Raw genomic sequence first — 15,490 nt, forward strand, 5'->3', positions numbered from 1 at the left:
ATGTACCAAAGCACCTGGATTCATTTTTGCAGGTTTCCTGCCTGCAGTATAAACTCTGTATGTGCAGTGTGGCTTCAGGCTTTCATCACACGGCCCCAGGGGCAAGAATCTGGGCACCGGGCAACCATGAAATTGTTCTTCGCTGTAAAATAAATAATGATTTATCCACTCTGCTCTAGAGACCTTATGGATGCATTCAGGAGAAAATTAATAAATATGAATATTAAAAATTTAAGACTCTTGCTCTATACCTGTAAGTAAAGACCATAAGCAAACATTTTCTTTAAGCTGGCAAAGCCAGCAATACACCTGCACTGCCCTTCAGGGATTTATCAGTTCTTCAGCCCTATACCAGAATCTAGCTGGAGGGTACTCTTATGGCTTTATTTCTTCCCAGGATACCACATTGGTGTATTATATTAATGATATTATGCTGATTGTATCAGTTTTCTAGGGCTGCCATAACAAACTTAACAGACAGGGTGGCTTAAACAATGGACATTTATTTTCTCACAATTCTGGAGGCTAAGTCTGAGATCAAGGTGCTACTGCTAAATGTATCGTTAGTCAATAGCTGAGACCAAACACCAAACCCTTAATCTGGCATCATTCCCTGTGGGAATCAGCCCGCAATCTTTCAGCCAAGATGGAGGGTAAAATTAATACCTCTAAAAGAGTCAATGAGCACTTCAAAGAGGTGTTGATTTATAAATTGAGCTGAATTATTTTTTGTTAAGATTAGCGATACTCATATATACTAAGCAATAGTAGTCAGACATTTTTGAAAAAATTTCCTGAAAAAAAATAAGTTGTTTAATTATATATTGGTTATTTTCCAAGTTGAATGAAAGGAATAAAACTTTTAATCTGTGTTCAGGGCTTTTGAACATAATTTATTCATTTATTATTAATATCAAAAGCCTTTTGAAAGTATCCATGAGCCAATTTGTGCAAACTTTTCAGATGCAGCTTTGATATCAAGATTTGCCTCTCACGTAAAACCATTTTGCATCTAAGTTTTTTAATACAGTATTTTTAAGAATCCACGTACAATGCTGCCATAGTACATTTTATCTAAAGCCACAATGTATATTTCCATTACATTTGATATTTAAAAAAATTTCTAGGTATATATTCAAGATTATCACAATAAAAAAGAACTTATTATATTGCTTACTATATTTACTTCTTCCCCCAGAATTTATTTTAAAACTTTTCAAGCCTACATAAAAGTTGCAAGAAGAATACAATTCATGATTCATACCCTCTAAGTGAAGGGTACATAGGTATTGTACACATCTAGCCACAACTGCTTTGCCTATTTGTCTAAATATGTACAATAAGATGTCTTTATAAGGCGTTTCTTTAAAAAAAAAACAGAACATACACAACTGACTAAAAGCAGAACAACTGGAGTCAAAGCCATGGTACCTTCCTGCCTTTCTTTGCAACAGGTATCATCCCCCCCACCTCCCCAGGAGCTGGGAATTTTAGTTCCTTTCTTGTTTTCTTCCTCTTCTACAATCTGAAGTTATTCAACTCAGTTTCCTAGGGAAGAAACTGCTTTTAATCACAAAAGTCCAATTCTCTGGAAATAAATTGCACCTGATAACCAACAAAAAGGTGAGCAGAAACACCCTCTTACACAGATGTGCTTTGTCGAGTTCTGGGTTTTTCCTTATATTACTAAGTAGACGTCCTGCTACACACTTTATATTTGGGAGCAGTTACCAGTCATATAAACAGCTGTTTTATGTTAGATATTGTAGAATAAAGATGCAAACCATGAATATATTTTTGTGTTTTAAATTTTGTTTTCTATACAAATGACTCATGAGTATGAACCCGGAAAGCACGAAACTTCGATCGATGTACACACCTCACTAGGGCTCCTTCTACCAGGAACGTCCTCAATGGCAGAGGCTGATTTAAGTCAGTTGAGCTCTTGCTCATCGCTAGAGGAGGAAAGATGGTAGAATAAAAAGAGAAGTAAATAATCCCAGCTGGACATAACCTGCTTTCTTGTTTACAAGAATAAAAATCATTCTCCTGAAGCTGCTACTGTTGTGCAAGCAGGTTTCCTCGCTGTCGGCCGAGGCTGAGATGTCATGATGAGGCTGCTGAAGCGTATCACGCTCTTGTACTCATCTGACCTCTGAGCGCGCAGAAGGAAATCACAACAAATACAACTTCTCTCAAAGGCACTGACACTTTTACCCCTCCTAATAATCATTTAAACCACTGGTTCACAACTTGGAGCACACATCAAAATCTACAGGGGAAGGTTCTTTCTGTTCTGGCTTCAAGCAGAAGTTCATCCAAAACCAACCAGATAGATATTTCTAAGATGTATGTGTATTTTCAAAAATCCTCTGATATGATGCTCATGTAACTCTGATAAGCACCACTGGTTAAGAATCTCTGACTTAACATATAGTAATTATTACCACAAAGGCTAACAATTTTAGACTGACGTTAGCAAAAGAGATAATTATTCATTGTTTCATAGGATTTGAAGGATAGAGAACTATTTGGTTACATAAAAGTCTACGTAGTACTTGACATCAAATTTGTTCTTATTTTCAATGGCTACATAAATTTAAAGATTTCAGATCCTAAGCTAACTAAGGTAAGAAGTCTTCCATATTAAAACTTAAAATATTTTCAAAGCTTATGACTCTACTATGTTAATTACTTTTCTTATTGTGCAATCAGTAAGCTTTTAGATACTTTTGCACTATGAATCATCTAAAACCTTCAATTAAAATAAAATGCATGCTTTTGATTTTTTTTTTAAGTCAGAAATCTTCAACTCTTAACACTCTGGGATAAAAACATCAATATATAAAAACAATAGATTCAATCACTCATTCAACAAATGTTTATCAAATGCATACTACATGCCAAGCATGTTTTAAGAACTGGGAATATAGCATTAGGGGGAAAAAACAAGCAGATAAAGTCTCAGACCATTTAGAACTTACAGTTCAAGTGCATTTGAAGAGGGAAGCAGTCAGTAAACAAATAACTAATATACAATGTTATAAAGAAGTGCTTATAAAAAAATAAAGCAGCTGTGTTAATGGTTAGGAAGAACTAGAGGCCAGGAGGTCTAATTTATATAGAGTGGTTCATAAAGGCATTAATGATGAGGTGATCTAAAGCAGGGGTCCCCAACCTATGGTGAGTTATATAATTATTAAATTATGTATTACAATATAATAATGATAGAAATAAAGTGCACAATAAATGTAATGTGCTTGAATCATGCTGAAACTATCCCGCTGCTCCCCGGTCTGTGGAAAAACTGTCTTCCGTGAAAATGGTCCCTGGTGCCAAAAGGTTGGAGACCGCTGATCTAAAGTAAGGAAGTCTGTCCTGTGGACATCCAGGAGAACATTATTCTAGTCAGAGGCGCCGGCAAGTACAAGAGCATGCTTGGTGTTCCAGGAGCAGCAGGGAGGCAGAGAGCTGCAATGAGCTGAGCAAGGCAGGCAGAGGGTGGGGGAAGCCTAGGAAGGAGGTAGAGGGTGGGAAGCAGGGAGGTTGTTAGAAAGCATTATAGGCTATATGAGTTTGCTAGGGCTGCCCTAACAAAATACCACAAGGTGCTTTCGGTGACTTAACAGAAATGTATGGTCTCACAGTTTTTGAGACTAGAAGTCCAAGATCAAGGTATTAGCAGGATTGGTTCTTTCTGAAGAGTGTGGGGAAGAAATCTGTCCCAGCCCTCTCTCCTAGCTTCAGTGATTTGCTGCTAGTCTTTGCAATTCTTTAGCTTGTAGAAGCATCACCCAATCTCTGCCTTTATCTTCACATGGTGTTCTCCCTGTGTGTCTGTCTCCAGGTTTTCTCTTTATATTAATATAAGGACACCAGCGATAAGGGATTAGGGCCCACCATAGTAGGATCTCACCTCAACAAATGGCATCCCTATTTCCAAATAAGGTCACATTCTGAGGTAGTGGAGGTTAGGACTTCAACACATGTTTTTGGAGGACACAATTCAACCTGGAATATAGGTGTTGGTAAAGACCCTGGCTATTACACTGACAGGAATAAGACAGGAATGTTTTGAGCTGAAAAATAGTACAATCTGCCTTTCACTGTAAAAAGATCAGTTTAGCTGTTCTTTAGACAGTAGACTGCAGTCAGGCAATACTGAAAATGCAGAGCCTGGTAAAGTTTACGGTGGCCTGAACCAGGATGCTAATCCTGAAAGTGGTGCGAAGTGTGGCTTCTGAACATATCTTAAAGATAAAACTGATAGGCATTTCTCACAGATAAGTGATGCTGAATGAAATAAGTCAGAGATCCAACCTGAGTGATTAAAATAATGAACTTACCATTTACTGAGATGAGAAAGACTGAGTAGGAACAGGCATCTAGTGGAGAAATTAAAAGCATTCTGGACATGTTTTTTGAATTACCTATTAAGTACCCAAGTGGAGAGATGTCATGTTGGATATACAAGTTTGGAGTTTAAGTGGAAGATAAAAATTTGTGAAATGTACATGCACAGATTTTTAAAACCAAGAAACTGAGCAATGAGATTGAACACCTGTTAATAGGCTTACTACCTGTTTGAATATTCTGTTTTGTAAAGTTCCTATTCATGTCATTGTTTTTATTGGGTTGTATTATGAATCTCTCGGTCTGTGTCTTCCCTTCTCCCCCATCCTTATTTTTTTAAGAGATGGGGTTTTGCTCTGTCACCCAGGCTGGAGTGGTACAAGTGGCGTGATCATGCTCATTGCAGCCTTGAACTCCTGGGCTCAAACAATCCTCTTGCCTCAGCCTTCTGGGTAGCTGAGACTACAAGCATGCATCACAGCACCTAATTTATTTTTTGAAACTTTTTGTAGAGATAGGGTCTCTCCACGTTGCTCAGGCTGGTCTTGAGCTCCTGGCCTCAAGTGATCCTAACCACCTGGGCCTCCCAAACTGCTGGGATTATAGACATGGGCCACCGCACCCAGCCCCCTTTTCACTCTCTTAATGGTGCCTTTCGATAAACAGAAATTCTTAATTTTAATGAAGTCCAATTGATACTTTCCCCCCATAGTTAGTCATGCTATTTGCGGCTTCATTAAGCAATTGTTTTCCACTAAAGGTCATGAAGATACCCTGTAAGGTTTTCAACAAGGAAAGTTATTGTTTTATTTTACATAGTTAGGTCTATTATTCATTTTAAGTTAATTTTTGTGTGATGTTAGCTAGAGGTCAACTTTCACTTTAGCTAATTAAATCAATACCATTAATTGAAATTCTTTTCCCCTGCAGAAATTTGGTAAGAAAACATGATGGTTACGACCTCCTGGAAATACCGTATTTCACCAGACTGAGATAGCTGGGAGCTCAGCTTGGCAGTAGAGTGGCTATGTGGTTAGGAGACTCCCATTGACTTATTTCTCCCCATGGCCATATATGAGTGTGGAAAGATTCCAGAATAGATTATCAGTGACTGAGAACTACTGTCAGTGTTGAGGAATTATTTGATCTTTGATGCTGAGTTTTAGAAGATTCTCTGGCAATACAGCTCCCACAAAATTTTTTGACTACTTGTTTATTCCTAGGGAATTCATGGGCTAATGACCAAAGCCATGGATTTTATGGGGTCTTGGTCATTAAATCTGTGCATCATCTTTACAATAGGTTCAATTTCTCAACACTCTCCTGTCACCTTACCCATCACTTTATTTCTAATCTGATCTTTGCACATAAAATGAAATCATAGGTCAGGAAGATGATGCAGGTGATCTGTGCCCTGCCGGCAGTCTGTGTACTGGTGGAGGGAGCTTATACGAAAGGCAGCGTGTAGAAGGTGCTGGGGGCTAGTGGGTTAGAGGCTGCCTTCAGTTTTCTAGCTCCTAAGGGGCATCAATTTTAGGTTGCTGACTTCCCTCTCTTCCTTAAATTAAGCTTGTAGCAAGGAATTTGTTGTTTGCATTTAAAAAAGGGAAGGAAAATGGTTATTTCTCAGTCATGCTATATTATCGTCTCCAGACAGAAGGCTCTTTCTTAGCAAAGTGTATGCTACCTTCCTGTTTTCTTAAACAATTTTATAATCCAGAATTAAGAGTGTGTGAAATTCATATGTTCATCCTATAAAATCAGTGAACCTGTATTGCAATTATATCACTAAAGCATTGGCATTCAGAAGTGTGCCCATTCACAAAATACTACACAATCGTTAAATATTCTTTAATGCAAATTAAACATACCATGCATGGCATTTAAGTTAACAGTACCTCTATCCTTTCAAAGTTGTGATTATATCAGACATGTTGGATAATTTGGGTGAAAGTTTATGCGATAATCTTAGAAGCTAAGCTACTAAATTCGTCTTTAATGAAAAATGAGAATTAACCAACCCATATCAGAAATCTAAGGTGAATTTTGTGAATTTATTTACTCTTTCTAAAATTATCCCTTGAGAAAAAGGAGTCACCTTTTACTTAAGTCCTTACATAAATCTTTCAGATTTTAAGTTACTCTCTCGGTTATTTGATTTAGAACAATGTTATTCAGAAAAGTCGTATCTTAGAACCTCAAAATGTTTATAAAGATTTCCTGACAGTTTAAGGAGATAAGAATTTTACACAGATTACACAGATTATGTCTGTGTGTATATCCTTACAATTTTAACTATTAAATGCAATACATGAGTCATTAAAATCTAACCATTTACTATATTTTTGACTGGATTCTTAGGATTTAGAATTTCCAGTGATAGCATCAAACACATATTCAGAAACTGTGGTGTATCAATGTTGATGGAAGAAAACCATTGTCACATAAATCAATAAGTGACCATAATCAGTTGTGAAGATGATGCAAAGATTCATGTAAAAAATTTGAATGAGTGCAGAAATACTGTTTCTACTATAAATTCTTCAGCTTCACTGGACTTTTTCAGCCACCCAACTAAAACTGAATATATAACAGTTGGCTAAAAACTGTTTTGGATTTTATTCTTGGAAAGAAGAGACTGTCATGCACATGATCATACAGTGTAGCTTGCATGCTTTCATTTATGGACTCACAGCAGCTCAGTCTTGAAGGAAATACCAAAGAGTTGTCTGGCTTGAAAAACATTTTCAATGTGGGAACTCGCAACCTCCAGCAGTCCTTTCTATCCCTGGATATTCTATTTGTTGAGTGATTCCTTACCTTGAACTGTATCCAATCTACCTGTTATCTCCACCCTTACTACTGCCACAGGTGAGGACATGCTGAGTAAATCTGACCCCGTCATATAGTTGAAGAAAACCGGTATGTTCTTCTGTTTTATCCTGGTCACTAACCCTCTGAGTCCCAAAGATCCCAAAGATGCTTTTATGTTGAACAACAGACCGTGTAAGAAGAGAAACTAAGATAAAAAAAACATTTTAAGAACTTACAATTGAGTGTTTTAAGTACAAACTGATCATCAATTACAGTAGCCTAAAAACTCCATAAGGATTGATGCTAGGACTGTTTTTTACTGCTGTATCCTCAGTAGTACAGAGGAGACATTTAATAAACATTTGTTGAATAAATCACAAGAAAATAGTTGCCACTTTTTCACCAGCTGATTAACAGTCCTTTTCAGTTTACAGGAGAGGAACTAAGAGAAAAGTTGAGGACTTGACTATACAGTCTCGAATGCATGCAGGATAAAGCAAGTAATTTTCCCATCTATATTCAATAGCTACTATTTTAAATCTGCCTAGATCCCATTCATATCTACTTAAACTATTCACACATATCAATCAATAATCCTATTGGATACTTACATCCAGTTTATTCGTTACCACTCAAGGCACAAAAACCAGAAGACTCTCAGAGATGTCTGATCATAAATATTTGTAATTAAGTTTGATTTCAATGTTCAAGAAATAAGTTTTTTCATTTCTATCCAAAATATTAAAATCTAAATTGCAGAAAGTAGTGAAGCAAACAAACATATTAGGATTTCATATTCCTAATGATTTGGCTTTTCTCTGTGGTAAATGATGATATAAATTTTAAATGAAGTGAGAGAAGAAATCAATTAAATATGATACAGAGTCGATGTAATCTTTATCAAAATACCAACATCATTTTACACATAATTAGAAAAAAATCCTAAAAGTCATATGAAACCAGAAAAGATGTCAAATAGCCAAAGCAATCTTAAGTAAAAAGAAGAACAAATCTGGAGGCATCACATTACCTGACTTCAAATTATACTACAAGGCTATAGTAACCGAAACAGTATGGTACCGGTATTAAAGTAGACACATAGATCAATGGGAGAGAATAGAGAATCCAGAAATAAAGCCACATATTTACAGTCAACTGATCTTTCACAAGAACATACACTGGGGAATGGACATTAATTTTCAATAAAAGATGCTGGGAAATTAAACTGTTGTATACAGAAGAATGAAACTGGACTCCTATCATTTCGCCATATACAAAAATAACGCAAGATGGATTAAAGACTTAAATGCAAGACCTGAAACTATAAAAATAATAGAAGAAAACCTAGAGAAAACTCTTCTGAACATTGGTATAGGCAGAAAATTTATGACTGAGGCCTCAAAAATATAGACGGCAAAAACAAAAATAGACAAATGGGACTTAATTAAACTAAAAAAGCTTTTGCACAATGAAAGAAATAATCAACAGAGTGAACAATCTATAAAATGGGAGAAAAATATTTACAAACTATTCATCTGACAGGAAACTAATATCCAGAATTTACAAAGAACTCAAACAATTTCACAACAAAAAACTAATAATCCCATTGAAAAGTGGGCAAAGGGGACATGAATACTTCTCTAAAGAAGACAGGCAAATGGTCAACAAGCACATGAAAAAAGGCTCAACGTCGCTAATCATATGAGAAATACAAATTAAAACCACAATGAGATACCATATTATACTAGAGTGACTATTATTAAAAAGACAAAAAATAATAGATGTTGGCGAGGATGCAGAGAAAAGGGAACACATACACTGCTGGTGGGGACGTAAATTAGTACAACCTCTATGAAAAACAGTATGGGGACTTCTCAAAGAACTGAAAATAGACCTATCATTTGATACAGCAATCCCACTACTGAGGATCTACCCAAAGAAAAAGAAATCAAAACATCAAAAAGATACCTGCACTCGTATGTCTGTCACAGCACTGTTCACAAAAGCAAAGATAAGGACTCAATACAAGTGTCCAGCAATGAATGACTGGATAAAGAAAATGTGGTAAATATACACAATGGTGTGTTATTCAGCCATAAAAGAGAATGAAATGATGTCTTTTGCAGCAACATGGATGGAACTGGAGGTCATTATCTTAAGTGAAACAGACACAAAGACAAATACTACATGTTCTCACTTACAAGTGGGGAGCTAGGTAATGTGTACAAATGGATGTAGAGTGTGGAATGATGGGCAGTGGAGGCTCTGAAGGGTGGGGGCATGGGAGGATGAAGAAGAAATTACTTAATGGGTGCAGACACAATCTATATTATTTGGGTGATGGATACACTAAAAGCCCTGACTTCACCACTATGCACTATAGCCATGTAACAAAATTACACTTGCATTCTATAAATTTATACAAATAAAAAAAATCTGATGTTAATTTTGAACCGTTACTATGTGCCAGTCACTGTTCTAAATATGCTTTATATGTAACTCATTTACACCATCCAATGAGATAGGTGAAATCATCCTCAAATTACAGCCATCTTGGGAGCAGAGAGGCAAAGTGGCTTACTCAACTTCACACAGGTAAGTGATGGAGCAAAAGTTTGAACCAGGGAGCGTGACATGAGAGCCTCCATATACTCAGGACAATACAGCCGCTCAACAGAGAGGATGGGAAGCCTCCGTCACAGTCCTATGGAATTTTGAATGTGCTTTGTCACTCCAACAGGAGTCCATCCTAACCAGCTAGTCTGTGCAAATTCACAAATTTGTAGTTCCATGTTTTGGGCTGTTTATTCCTGTGCCACTTATTTGCATTAAAAGGCAAGCCCTTGGTAAAAAATACAAAAAGGAAATTATTTTAAAAAGTAACATCTGTGTATAGCTTTGCTTTCCCACAACACCCTTGATGCTATTAAAAAAAATTCCAAGTTTGTCAACAATGAAAGTGAGGGCAAGGTTGTAGCCAACATTGTAATTTAGCAGTTAAGAATTCAAATCCAGTTCTTCTAACTTTAAACTCTATAAAAAGAGATGAGATACTTTTTTTGAAAAATTAATCTTGAAAAATTATTAGGTTTTATAAATACAAAATATATAAAACCTATGACTCTCAGGTTCTTCATCTATTATATAATGGAATCAGATTACAATACGATCTTTCTCAAGTCTGTTTAAATTCTACAAGTCTATGTTTCTATAATTACAAATAACTTATAATTTTAATAACAGGAAAAAACACTTTGTAGAATATCAGTCTTAGCTCCTGTCTGCTTGTGCAGAGAACTATTCATATCACAAACAACCAAAAGATACACAGCAAAAACAATTAGAGGTTTTCAATTACTTTATTTTAGAAAAACAATGGTTTACAGCCGTAAGGCAGGATATCAGAAATTCAGCAAGTTAGTAATACAGACTTTCAAAAACCTCTATAGATTAGTCCAAAGTAGAAAATTATTTTTTGCCCACTCTTGGACTCAAACACATTCAGAAAAAATATAGATTTATAAAAATAAAACAGCAAACCTAATCTCACCAACTGATAGTCACCACACTGATTTATTTGAACAATTTCTGCATAAGAATGGCTGAGTGATTTTTTTCCCTGTCCTGCCCCCAATGTCATATCAAGCAATGATAATAATATTTAAATTATTTTGCAAAACCAAAACTAACAAGGCACCAAAGCAAAAAACAAGAAACATCATTAACAAAATCTAGTAAATAAAAAATACAGCTAATTGTTTTAACTACACATATAAGACCCTCCAAGCCCTGGACATTTGGCATCTTAACGTTATTTCTAAACCAGATACAGGAAGCAGTATGTGTGAGGAAGAAAATGAAAATTATAGACCTAAGGTACCTCAAACAAGCTTCAGATAATAGTAGCTAGGAAAATATTGATGCACACAATGAAATTAAAAAAAAAAAAAGAACTGCAAGCTAATGGAGAGCATAGGTTACTTGATAAAAACATGCACTTTGTCTTTTTGAAATATCCTTAAATATTGTCTGAGCACCAGATTCAGCAACAGCAAAGATGTAGAATTTCGAATTTTACAAGTTAGAAATAGAACTTCCTTGTAACTGAAAGAGAAGGCAAAACTTCAACTTACTGAAGGACCTCATTATGAATATGTGATCATAAGACTCATCACTGAATTAGAATGATATCTATGTTCTTCTACTAGATGCAATTATTAAAAGATCTGCCTTTATTTTGAAGTATTTTTTCCTGAAATGAAAATAATGTTCATAGTAAGCTGATATCACATTGAAGGGAAAAGCATACGAGAGAACAAATTTTAAAATTCGTTTTGTGAGCAGTCTTACACTGTAAATAAAAATCTCCCAAAATAAAGACAAAAGTAAAATTCTAATATAAAAAGAAATAAAATTAATTCACTTATAAACCACACATTTTCTTTTCCCAACACACATACCTTAAAAGCACAAACAGAATATGAAGCAATAGTACAAAGCTGTGAAAGGGTAACAGAGAACTAAGGCATTCATTTATAAAGGATATCACACAATACAAAGGAAGATCACTGGATTTTTGTTTGCTGGTAGACATTGAGCTATCCTTTTTTTTTTTTTCCCTATTGAGGTCTTTTTTATTTACAGGTGATGATCAACAAGATAAAAATATGCAGAAGACTAACATTTGATAGTGATAAACATGAAGAAAAAAAATCAATATGACATTTTCTATACCTATTTCTTCATGTCACCAACTGCTAAGTTTTCACTTCCTTGATGGACTGTCTCCAGTTAGGCATCTGTACATACCTACGCTTTTCACTACTGCAAAACAAGCTTCACCACTGAAGCTTGGGAACATTGGAAACATTAATATTTATCCCCCCAAAAGAATCTCTCATTATTCTGTGCAGAAGAATCTACTTGTTAATTTAACAGCATTTATCTCCAGTTTCCACTTAAGAACATTTCATTCTAGTATTTCCTGAAATTCCCTGATGGAGTATTTGTTTCATTATTAACAAAATAATAATGGAGAGTCAAACATAAAGGATAGGAATTTAATTATTAACTAGTAAAAGAACACATGGATACAACAAAACAATTGCTAGTAATTCCACTTAGTCCTGATCAATATGGCATCAGAAGCAATCTGGTGACCTGTGTCAGGACCATGGATTAAATACTTTAAAATGATTAAACATGCTTAAATGTCCAATAGAATCTTTTGTAATGGAAAACTAAATTACTCAATGAATAACTACTCAAATAGCTACCTAATAAAAATTCTAAACTTAGCTAAAATAAAGGCCTCAGAAATAACTAATTTAGAATAAACAAACCAAACTGTTATCAAAAAACCCAAAATTTTTAGACATTACCTGGGATAGAATTCCTATATTATTTCACTATAGACAGAATATGAAAAGTCACTCACTGAAATGGGTGACAGAATTGAGAGAATGGAGGTTACAGACCAATCTCTTCATTGGCTGTAAGTTTTGTCATTGGACATGCTGATTATGTCACTCATCACTCATTTATGAACACAGACACACCCGCAATATTATATATAGATGTGTCAATAAATTTTGTGTCTGCATACATACGTATATTTTGAACTGTAAGTTATCAAGTTTGCATACCATAAACAAATATATGATATACTACTTTTCAAAAAGCAGCTTTTATCAAAGAAAATTTTAGAAGAAATGTCAATATATAAAATAGAAATAAAACAAAACAAAAATACTAGGCTGTTCTAGCTAATGCAGGGTAGAATTAACAAAGAACCTTCTCTTTCTACAATAACCATGAGACACCTATTAAGAGTATTCCAGGGCATGGGCTGAAACTACTGCTCCCAGTAAATCCTGTTTATTTTGCAAAGGTCAATCACAAGACTACTTTTTCAAAGACAAGACTACAGGCTCATACAAAAATTTTATAATAATGCAACTGAGTATAAAGTTAAAAAGTAACATTTCCTCCCCTTTAAAAATAATAACAAAATAAAACCATTATGCTATATAAAACCACATTATTTTTAACCTCACAATCTTAATTTGATACATGGAAAAAGTTATTAGGTCTCTTTAAAGTGCCTAATTTTAAAGACCTAATTTTGTCCATATAAATCTTGTCCAAAATATATGAGGAGAATGGTTGGTAGGAGGTGGAGGTATTATTTTTCTATATCAAACATGTATCTTCTACCTGACTGGCCAATTAAAATATTCTGCCAAAGAATCTTAACTTTCTCACAGAATATTCAGATAGAGAAACATGCAAATAGAACTGATCTGTTATAACATCTCTAAGGTAAGCTCTGATGGAATGCTTTGTGTTTGTTTCAGACAAACCATTCATCTTTTTGCTCCAAACATCTCCCCATTTATGGAAGGACTATTTTAATCCATGCAGTTGATATTAGCAAAATACAAATAACATGTTCTCTTCTGTAAAGATCATGATTAAATGTCTAAATCCAATAAATAGACTCTTCAATAATTTGAAATCCTATCAAATATTTTATAGTGGTAAAAGTCTCAATCTTTCTTCTTTTCTAATACATCCTTGGGCTCTTGTACTGTAGGCACTAGAGATCCTCCACTGCTGGGCCCCTGTTGTTCTTTGCTCTCTTCTATCTGTTCTTGGCTTTCAATTTCACTTTTAGACACTTCATATCGTTCTTCTATATAACCACCATCTGTGTCAGCTGTGTAGATTCCATAGCACATGATACTGATGACACCCAGTGGCAGGCCAAAGAGAAAACAGCCCATAAGTGGTGAGCTCTTGAAAACAGACTGTGGAAAGATAATTAAAACTCAGTTCCCTTCAGATTTACATAAAATGAATTTAAAACCACTTCAGATTTCCTCCACGTGTAGCTAATTCAACTTGCTTTGAGTTCCAATGAGTCCATACTTCAGCAGTAACTACTATGCTAAAGACATCATAAGAGATACAAATTCTGTACACATGCACACAGATGAGTGTGTGTAGAACCAGCTACAGGAAGCAGAAAAAGGCACCAAATATCCTACAACCGTTCCTAAAGACACCTATTTTTCCCACATTAACCACAAAGGTCTCTTTAAGATGGTTACTATGTGCCCAATAGCCTTAGAATTGTTTACTAACTTATAGGAATCTGCTCATGACGAAGGTTGGGTTATTTTTATGAAGAAAGTATATATATATATACACATATTCCCTTCACATGACATTTTAAACATTTTTTACTCATCTGGTTAGTATTAAAGCCTCATTAACTTTCTAATTTCCCTTAATCTATATAGTGTCTCCTCAGCTCCCAGAAAATTAAAAGAAATTTTACTGAACAGGTTTTTCAACTATAATATTCTAGGGGCTGTGTTTATAACTCCTGAGAACAATATAGACAAGTTCACAGGAGAAAAAGATCGTTTTGGATTAAGATAATGGAAGAAGGCATCACAGAATAAAGGTGAGTTTTGAGGGGGAAATATAAGGATGAGTAAGAATGAGGCAGGACAAGGTACAGTGTGAACACCAGCAATTTGCTCCAGGAAAACTTATACAATATTCAAAAACCAGTAAGGAAAATATTTTGGATAGAGTAGGCAAGTGATCAAAATCAATTATTTCAGTAATATTAACTGTGCAGCAGTATACAGAATGTAGTGGATAATGGGCAAGAGGAAGTGTGGAAGGCAGGTGAAAGTGAGAGTAGCAGCTAGACACACTGTGGTAAGAGCCCAATCTATGCTGGGGGCAGGAGGAAAATAAAGAATATTACTGACAAGTTGAAGGACACCATGCATGGAATGAGACAAAGATTCTTAGAATTTACTTCTAATGAAGACAGTTAGTTACATTTTCATGATGCCCACGGAGTAGCTCAAGGCAGACAACAGGAACTGAGTTTAGGGCTCAAACAAATTTAGGAATGCTTTTACTGTCAGAGTAACTGAGAGTTAAAGCTGGGAGAATAGGAATGATTTCTCAGAGTTCCAAGCGAGAAAGTTCAGATCCAAGCACCGAAAAGAGCAGGAAGAGAAAAGAGACTCTGAAAAACACTGACTGGAGTGACGGGGTCATGCATGGGAGGAACAGTGATTACCACAGCAGAACGAGAAAGGAGAATACCAAGAAAGGGATGCTTTGAAGACATCCAGAGGAAATACCACAAGAGATCTAATAACCAGTAGGCAACTATGAGACTGGGCATTAGTTTTCTAGAGTAAAAAGAAGAGCAAATTAGAACGGCAGACATAATCAGGTGAGAGGTGATATTGAAGGAAATCAAGGAAGCATTTAGAAACTGTAATTATAAATA

The 15,490-nt window shown here is 35.3% G+C and overlaps 1 protein-coding gene across 3 annotated transcripts in view; it reads right to left on the minus strand.

Moving 5' to 3' along the window:
- Positions 1-1,852: 1,852 nt before the first annotated feature.
- TMX3 (thioredoxin related transmembrane protein 3) overlaps positions 1,853-15,490 on the minus strand; it is a 45,468-nt gene continuing 31,830 nt past the window's right edge. For 2 of the 3 annotated variants that reach the window (XM_045527355.1, XM_045527354.1), the window contains one exon: positions 10,508-13,976. In XM_045527355.1, the coding sequence (XP_045383311.1) occupies positions 13,716-13,976 (261 nt within the window). In that variant the 3' untranslated portion in view covers positions 10,508-13,715. Of the gene's footprint in view, positions 1,956-10,507; positions 13,977-15,490 lie in introns of those variants that run through there. The other variant, XM_045527356.1, reaches the window with a different exon arrangement.

This window comes from Lemur catta, chromosome 16 (assembly GCF_020740605.2).
Source record: "Lemur catta isolate mLemCat1 chromosome 16, mLemCat1.pri, whole genome shotgun sequence".
Lineage (NCBI taxonomy): Eukaryota > Metazoa > Chordata > Mammalia > Primates > Lemuridae > Lemur > Lemur catta.